The 9270-nt window shown below is 40.0% G+C and overlaps 1 protein-coding gene across 1 annotated transcript; it reads right to left on the bottom strand.

Annotated features, from left to right (window-relative positions):
• Nucleotides 1–353: 353 nt before the first annotated feature.
• Nucleotides 354–8651, bottom strand: LOC139719979 (histidine protein methyltransferase 1 homolog). Its single transcript, XM_071631357.1, has 8 exons — nt 7895–8651; nt 5259–5383; nt 4696–4849; nt 3598–3758; nt 2815–2951; nt 2146–2244; nt 1018–1133; nt 354–400 (listed from the first exon to the last, which is right to left on the bottom strand). Exons 1-8 carry the CDS (start codon nt 7968–7970, stop codon nt 354–356), a joined length of 915 nt encoding a protein of 304 aa, XP_071487458.1. The 5' UTR covers nt 7971–8651.
• Nucleotides 8652–9270: the final 619 nt, after the last annotated feature.

Below are 9270 nucleotides of genomic sequence, written 5' to 3'. Positions count from 1 at the left end.
TCTGAGTTGTCAGTGTCAGAAATAATGTATCACGAATGCTCATATGATTTGAAGTGTGATTACGCATAAATTTGAAGTGTTCACTTTAGCGGCATTCTTTCTTCTAATATTGATACCTGGATGGCTTTCTTGCGCCATGAGCAGAATTTCTGAGCCAACGGGAGTGTTCACATTCTCAGATTTTCCTGATGTTTGAATGGCCATGATATCAGACTACCAGACTCAGCATGCGTGCTAGGAGTCCATTCTCTCTTGTAAGCATTTGGTTTTTGCTGCCTGTCTGATGCAACATTCATCGGACTGCTCCTCAATCCGTCTGATGAGCAGGTTTCAAGCAGGTTTCCACGGCAACGTCATCTTCCCTTCTTGAATTTCATCCGTAGAATTTCTCTCTGTACTCCTGGATACAGTTCACGAAGGAAATCAAAAGTACAAAATGGTGCATTCAGCTATAAAATAAGTGTAACCTTCAATAACATCCCCAGTATCAATACTGCACAGTCACCTATACCAGCAATTACCACATTGAAAGAAAAGAAAAAAATCTTCCAGGAATTACTTGTTTGTTTGTTTGTTTGTTTGTTTGTTTGTTTGTTTGTTTGTTTCTATATATTGGCAGTATGCAAAGTTAATGTAATATCAAGTCACTTTTATGCATCCCAATTATACAAGCAACTAATAGGTACAAATAGCACCAAGACAATCAAATTCCAATAACCATTCAATCCACGACCGCTATAGAGTCTGATCATGTATGTGATGTAAGAAATTAGATGCTGTTAACTTGATGCTCAAGGTGATGCTACACAAGGCAGTCCTCAAGCAATCCTTTTTAGTTACCAGGAATAACCTTAGTCCAGGTATGCAAATATTTGAATATAGCAGTTTAAGTTTTCTCATGTCACAAGAACAGCCTACAATTGTATCTGAAGGTATGTACAATATAATAGTTCATTGACCTGCTGCAGAAGTTTCCAAATGCAGTTCAGGCACCTTTCTGACTAACTGCAAACTCACCTTGACATATGGCCTTGCGGCACTCGATGTCAAACTCCTGAAGCCCTCGTACGTATTCCTCAAATTGTCTCGTACCTCCGCCTACTCCAAAGTAGTGGGTTTTGGCAGCAATAAAGCTGGACACACAGACAGTCAAGGCCACTATTTATGCATCAATTGAGTGAGTTCAAATGAAAGGTGTCACAATTTCCACGAAAGTTTAGATACTACCTACTTGCTTTCATTATGATAATATCTGTATTTCACAGAAGAACATGTTTCCAACTAGAAGCAAGAATTTGCAAATCAAGACAAGGCATACAACAACAGCTAAACAAAAGCACATGAAAAAAGGAATCATTGTGAAACAAGGGAGGTAAATTCAGCTCAGTGTTAACTTGTAATCAGTATAAACTTGTGATCAGTATAAACTTGTGATCAAAGAGATTTCACATTCAGCAAGACTAAAAATAAACACCCCTTCCCTTCCCCCACATCGCCCCCCCCCCCAAAAAAAAAAGATAGCTTTGTGTATTTCAAATTTTCAGAAATTGACTTACCAAACATTTTCTTTTGTTGCTTACTTCTTGTTGAATATTACACCAAAATAATGAAAAACTGTACAATCATTGGCCAGTGTCCATCATCGGTCAGTCAAAGTTCGTGAGAAATCTCTCTTAAGAAGCTATGGAGTACCACAATGCCACAAATGTTTTGCAGGCATGTATTTATTATATAAAAGTTTTATTATATTTATTATATATTTATAACATAAGTCCTGGGGACCAGCAATTTTCTTCTGTCATATCAGAATTTTGTTATGGCCAAACAAATGAAGTACATTGAGGTATATGTTTCAAAAGTATTTTGAATGAGTTTTGGTCTTGCGAACTGCAACATCTATGGTTTATATAGTACATTTCCTTCTTCCATTTTCAACACTCTCCCAAAGAGCGCATAGAGACACTATGGTAGTGATATACGGTATATAAGAACTGTAGTATTATTCTATTATTTTTATTACTATAGATAATAACCTTGGGACCTAAATTTTCATTTCGTTGATACTAAATTCGTTGTAACCATTTTCGTTATAATGGGAGTCCATTGTAACATAGTTTCTTATTGTTCGTTGGTAGGAAAGGATACACTGTCCCACTCGACTTCAGGAGAGCCTTGATAGTTTGATAGAGCCGAGGCTGCGAGTCTACGTTGTATATCGTTTCTGAGGTCAAGATGACATCATACCTACAGTGGAAACATGACAATTACATCCAATTTCATCAAACAATGTTGAGATTATGTAGATGTTTTCAAAAGCTGGAAAAAAATGGATTGCATTTATTTACCCATTCACATAAAATGTTAGTTACATGCTTGATGGGACCAATAAACAGCCAATTTGTGATCATGTGAAACTGGTGTCATACGTCTATGGAATGAAATGCACATACAGCAGCACATTCTTCACACATTCTTCATATCAGCTTTTAGTCTCTAAACAAGACTTTTTCTTGTCTAAACAACATGTTTGTTACATGTTGTTATTGGCACATCATTTTCTTGACATGGGACAATATCGGGGGAAAAAAAAGAAACCACAGACAATATCCTCATCTGAAAGAACACAACAACAAATTTATGATGATAGATTTAATTACACAAGGTAAATGAGACACTGTTAGCTTCTGGCAATAGGAAAATTCCAGAACCCTTTATAGAAAAGGCAACTACAGTTTGTATATCGGGAGGAAATGGAAAGAGATGACATTATAACCATTGTTTAAAAGACAATTTACATGATGTCTTCCAACTTACTGTATTGCTTCCTTCTCCAGCAAATCCTGCACATAACTCCAGTCTCCTGCAAAGAACCTGCACTGGTTGCCTGGCAACCCCTGAGCGGAATTCAGCAGCACATTGGGTATGGTCATCAGCTCCACAACCTCTTCGTTCTGATGACAGAGGAAGGAATCAGATTACCATGGTTACCTTCCTGAAAGTGCCCGAGAAGCTTTGTGGAGTAGACAAACAAATCTATTGGCAGAATATCACTGATGACTCTGAACTGACATTAATGATAATGTTATGCCAAAGCAATGGTATTTGTAATTTGTTGGAAATCATAATTGAAAAAAACAACAACAAACAAACACATAAATGATATCAAAAGAACACCTGTGCAGGCAAAATTTAAGTAATTAAATGTGATAGCATGACAAAAATTTTGCAATCAAATTACAAACACATTTTCACACACACACACACACACACACACAACAGGAGAGGAAGTAATAGTCCCACATATTCATGCCTATGTATTTAAACAGCATGGTCTTAAGATAGTTTTGGGTAACTTTAGCTGGTTCGAATGATCTGGAGTCACAGACGACATTCTCTGGAAACACTGCTGTACTACCAACCCTCTCACAGAGCTTTTAACCCATTGAGGACGGGCTGATTTTGCTACAACATGCATATCCCACAGACACCTGCCCAAGTATACTCAGGACTCGTCCTCAACAGGTTAACGATGGTCCATTTCATACTCACTACTTACAATCTATACTCTCCTGTTTTACAACTCTTCTTACTACTTACATAATCCTGGAAATGAACCCTGGCTCCTTTCTTCATGGCATAGATACCCGGCAATCCAGCGCCACACCCGAGCTCCAGAACAAACTGGTTGGACAGTGGTATGCTCTCCTCCTCTAGGAAGGTGACAAGATCAAGGGAACACTCCCAGACTTTAAGTCCTCCTGGAAAATTAAACAACAAATTATGACATGGGGTGATAATTATAGTAGGTGTGGTAATAGTAGTTGTAGTAGCCTATAATCTAGGCGGAAGATGCAGCTAAATATTGCCTTTGCCATTACGCTAAGCGTCTGATGTTGCGAGACTATTGTCTTTGCTAAGCGATACACCTGATGCGGCTAGACTACAGACAGTGGAAACATCCACCGCCTATATCCACAAGTCTTGCTTTAGTCGTTTTCTTTATGTACAAAAAACTGCACTGATTCATAGTCCATAATAAGAAAACAATGATTAAAGCAAAACGAATGGATATAGGCAGTGGATGCTTTGTGCACATCCACTGTTTGTAATTTTGCTGCATAAGACGCATCGCTTAGCAAAGCTACAGTCTCGCCACATCAGACGTTTAGCGTGACAGTAAAAACCATAGCTGCATCCTCCGCCTAGATTACAGGCTATAGTCATTATAGATGGATATGGAAATGTTTTAATACTATTGTGTATAGTCAAAAGCCGAAGGACGTTCTCCGGTCCCTTGGATTCGACTCATTGTCATCATCAGTTGGATGGTATCAAGGGTTTTAAACTCTTTTTGCACAAATAGATACTGTCATTCTTTTGAGTATCTGGCATACTGACACTCTATTGAGTTTGAGTTTCAAAGTTTTTGAGGGCTTATTGAACTTCGATAATTTTGAATAAACTACCAGTCAAAACCTGAATAGCAATAGAAAACCAACACTTCAGAATACATTTACTAACTGGGAGACTGTGACCATACATGCAAATTGAGCAGGGGTCTGGAAAAAGAAGTTGTAAATTTTGATGATAGGGTGATTTCTCGCTAAAAATGGAGCGAGAATGATTGTTATAATGAGACATCAAAGGCAAACAGTATAGATGATATGCATGCATTTTACTGATGTGGAGTAATACCTTCATATACACAAGGGACAAGATCTGAATGATCCGACAATGCCTCTTTGACTGCACTCAGCCCAACAGATGCACATTCCTTGACACTCTGCTCCACACATTCAGGGCTGAGATATGAGATGTGAAAAGGACCACATTCCACAGAGACGACAGCCTGGTCAAACAGTAAAGAGAACAGCAACCAAATTATGAAGCTTCTAAAACTTCTTTTACAATCTTTTAGCCACTTTTTTTTTTTAGATACTACTCTTTGCTAATAGCTATAGCACTGATCGACATTCTTGTATGAGGTGACACATGAGGTAGAAATATTGATTCATCTGAAAGAAATTCTTCTGGTCATATTTATCATTAAATGTCCTGTGTACTAATATTACTCTTGGTAGATTGCTATGGTAACAAAATTGCTGTTTCTAGAAATGAAATCAATCTTAACATTTGACAATCTTCACAGTAGTAGAATCTGTATTTCATCACAATCAATCTACATAAAAACAAGATTTTATCAACATTTTAGAAGGAGACTAACAATCTCAAGAGTGTCAGTACTGTATGTACAATACCTTGTGGTCAAAAACTTCTGGGTCATTCTCTGCTCGGTCCACAAAGACTTCTTTGGCTGGTCTCAGTTCCAACTTTCCTGGAGAATTCTTCGCACAAGGCACAGACCCTTTACCACCATCCTCTGCTGAAAAATCAACCATGGCACAATTAAACAATACATCTGGCATATAGATTTGTATACACAATAAGGTGTCGGCAAGAAAATGTTTAAGTAGATGTGATCAATAAACTCAGCAAACATAAATTCATGAAAATATTAGAATGATATAACATAGTGAAATTGAAATAGGGATCTATTATCTATATGTAATCTATTACAAAACCCAATTTTGACAAAATGAAAGACACTGTACCGGTAGTGTCAATATCTGACATTACATACAGCACCATAGCATACATACTACAACTAATCACAAAGTGGATAGGGCAGGGGAAAACTAGTTTGCAGGCACAAACCCTTGTTGGTCGTAAAGGAGTCTGCATGCGCCAAGACTAATACACGCACCACTACACTGCAGCCTCTCCGGAGAAGCTACAACACAGGGCCTATGGGACAGTGCCGAAGTGGTGCATATAGTAGTCTTGACGCAGACTCCTTTACGACCAACAAGGGTTTGTGCCTGCAAACTAGGGGAAAACTGGGTAGGATGGTCTACAGGATGGTCCAGAGCTACCAAGTCTCACACATTCTGCGTGAGACTCAAGCATTTAGGGTCTGTCTCACGATCTCACGCGTGGCACCCATTTTTCTCATGCATCTGGTGAAGTCTGCAATTTGGGCCAAAAATAAGGAGCATAGCTCAAAGGATTAAAGTGATAGTTGCAATTGAAGGTACATTTCCCTTTTGCCTTTCAAAATTAGTAAAAAATAGTCACTTAAGTATGCACCAGATTGCATCATTAAGAGCTAATAATTTAAAAAAGCTCCCTACCATGAGCGTGTTTATACAGAGAAGCAAAACACGCGCTCATGCTGGCTCATGCCGGCTCATGCGAGAGGACCTCTCGAATTTTGCTCTGTATAAACACGGCGTATGCCGGCATACGCCGCCAAATGCAGGCTCATGCGAGAGGTTCCGTCCGCCACCTTTTGAGGTGGCCGATGCGAGAGGAGCCTCGCATATTTTGCTGTGTGTTTATACAGACGACCGAAATTCGAGAGGTAGCCGGAAAGCGTGTATTTTAATATCTGTCATGATCGAACCACGTCTTTTCCTTCTTACTGAAAAACTGGATTTCAATTGATCATTTGGCCGGGTGATTGTCAAGAGGAAAGTTACAAGAATGACCTTCAAGCTTGGTGGTCCTGATGACTTTGCCGGTGTCATCTTGATTTTTTTCATTTTTTCCCATCATGCAATACTGCACTGCGAACGTGACCTATGCTTGACCCCAAAATTCGAGAGGTCCGGTTCAGCTGAGGTCCGCTCGCATCGGCTCGCATCGGCTCGCATCGGCTCGCATGAGCCGGTATTTTGACTTCTGTATAAACACGAGAAATAAGCGCTCATGCGGGAGGTAAAATACCGGCTCATGCGCGCCGATGCGAGAGGCTCCTGTATAAACACGCACCATGAGAGGGGACACCCCCCCCCAGAGCGCCGAGACGCCGAGTCATAAAAATCTCACTCGTAAAAGTTTTTTGAACTTGGCATCTCTGGATGGCCTGGGATCCGAGACCTACAATTACTAGTACATGTAGACATATAACATATGTTGCCAGGGCCCCGAGCCTGCAGCATAAAAGTTGAGATTAAACTAAGTCAGAAAATGAAATATACGTCTCTGAATAACCAATTGTGATTGGCTGATGCCTGACTTACATGTAGATCTATGACTGATTTTCTGACTTCATCTTTTTATGCAACATGGCCCAGTATTGGTTTTGTGACATTTTCAGTGTATTCATGTGGTGACAAACATTACAATTAGATTTACAATAAATGAAATATCGAGCTTACAGAGTTCACAAAGGAAATTAAGAGGATTTCTTACAATAAATGGTAGTATGATCTTAACTTTAACAGTTCCTTATCTACATACATTGTAAATTGAAAAAAAAAAAAAAAATTTTAACCTGGTTGTATGTAACACACTGCAGAGGTCGGCCCAGTCAGATGTCATGTCATTTCAGCATTTTTTTGCTTGGGGTACTTTCTATTTCTGACTATTAACGGCACCCAAACTAGCTCCATAGCAAAATCTAGCAGAGCCAGACTTCAACATTATCGGCTGCAATAATGTAAAGGCAAAGCATAATATTAATAACCACAAGTTTAACCTGCTCTTATCTTATTAGTTATCTAGACTAAAACTCCCTGTTTGCCGCAGGCTTTGAACAGGGCGCCTATTTGCAGAAGGGGCCATTTTATTCATTGATGGAAAGGCCCAAGCAGGTGTCACTTCTTATAGCATTTGCGAGTATTAAACTCCTGCTTGTGTTCTACTAAAAGTGGGAATATTAAAGCATACAATGTATGTGATGTTCACTAGCTGTTTACTGATGAATGACAGTGCCTCTGCCATAAATAGGCACCCTGCCACAAACTGGGTTGTTTACTCTGGTGTTTAGCATATAGGCCCTCCCTAGTCCACTATTTCAAAACAAACAAAACCAATCAGCAATAAATTTTACCTCCATCTGACAAACTTGCTTCATTGTCATTTTCATCCTCAGGGCTCACAGAAAAGTCAAATTTAAAGTCACCCATAGTGAACAACTGTTGCTTTCATCCACAAACAAGAGTCCATGTCAAATCACATTAAAAAAAAGGCTTCCCATTTATTCTAATTTGGAGTAGGCCTTGTCACATCCACCATAGTCCATACCACCACGAGGCAGTGCAGAAGGTCTAGGCACTCGAGATCCTACAATGTATGCAGTGGTACAGTGTAGTTCAATTGCTAATCAAGTTCACTCATCATTGCTCTTTGAAGGCTCTGCCTCTGACTCTGTTCACACTGACGTTAGATCTAGATCTAGTCGTGTTGCAGCCTGCAGGATATATGGGTTCAACAGGCCTGCCTGCCTGTGTGCCCTGCTGTGCCTGTGGTGTGACTGTGCTGTGCCTGTGCCTGTGCTGTGTGTAGCTTCGCACAGGGTAGGATGGGTTGGTCGACGCCTTGACGGTCGGGCTACTGGACTGTGAAGATACACTCCTCCCCCCTGGCGCTGGCCTGGACTGGCATAGATCCACGTGTGGCCACGCGCTTTGGACTTCTTGCCTTGCTTGCAAGTTGTGGTATAGTCTAAGAGACGCATCTACATCGTCAATGAGACTCAGGTTGTCCAGGCTGAGATCCAACGATCGAGTGGGAACACTGGCAATAAACCACGATTCTTGATGCAAAATCACCGTTCGCAGATCACAAAAGCCTTCGGTCTTAGTGGGGCCTTTCGCTTTCGCCACAATACACTGGTGCCACGGGCACTGATAACTACTTAGTAACTGATGTCCATCATCATCACTGCACGCCACACGCGTTGTTTATGTTTTTTGCCTCTCGCCTCGCTTCATCTGAATTCCCTGCACTCGCGTAAATTTGTCACGAGATGGCGCTAAACCGAAAAAAGCAGAGCGGGTTGATAGATAGGACTGAGTGTAAAACAATGTCTAGGCCCTCTCCAGGATCTATGATCAGATCGTTGCAGTGTATCTTGTATAATATCATTAATTTGAAGAAAAAAAAAGACATTTAGTGCATTTTATGTAACGTCAAAGTACGCAAAAAATCTGCTCTTCATTCAGAATAAAACTCGCTAAGTTCGACGTCCTAAATAATCGACCAAAGAGAGAGGGGGGGGGGGAATAAGAATGGTTACAAAACGTGAATTTGGAAAGCGAAAAGTAAGGCGAAAAAGGAAGATTAATTATTATTATGAAAATCCCAAATGCATGTTACTTGAGCGAATGCAGAAATGTTAGAAAGTTATAGGCCTATGTGTGAAAATTTGAGGAAAATCGGACAATTCGTTCAAAAGTTATGAATTTTCGAATTTCTGGTGACGAG

The sequence above is a fragment of the Diadema antillarum genome, unplaced genomic scaffold, assembly GCF_040938485.1.
Source record: "Diadema antillarum isolate AM-2024a unplaced genomic scaffold, OU_Dant_1.0 scf00000118, whole genome shotgun sequence".
Lineage (NCBI taxonomy): Eukaryota > Metazoa > Echinodermata > Echinoidea > Diadematoida > Diadematidae > Diadema > Diadema antillarum.
This window is presented reverse-complemented; position numbering and strand designations above follow the sequence as displayed.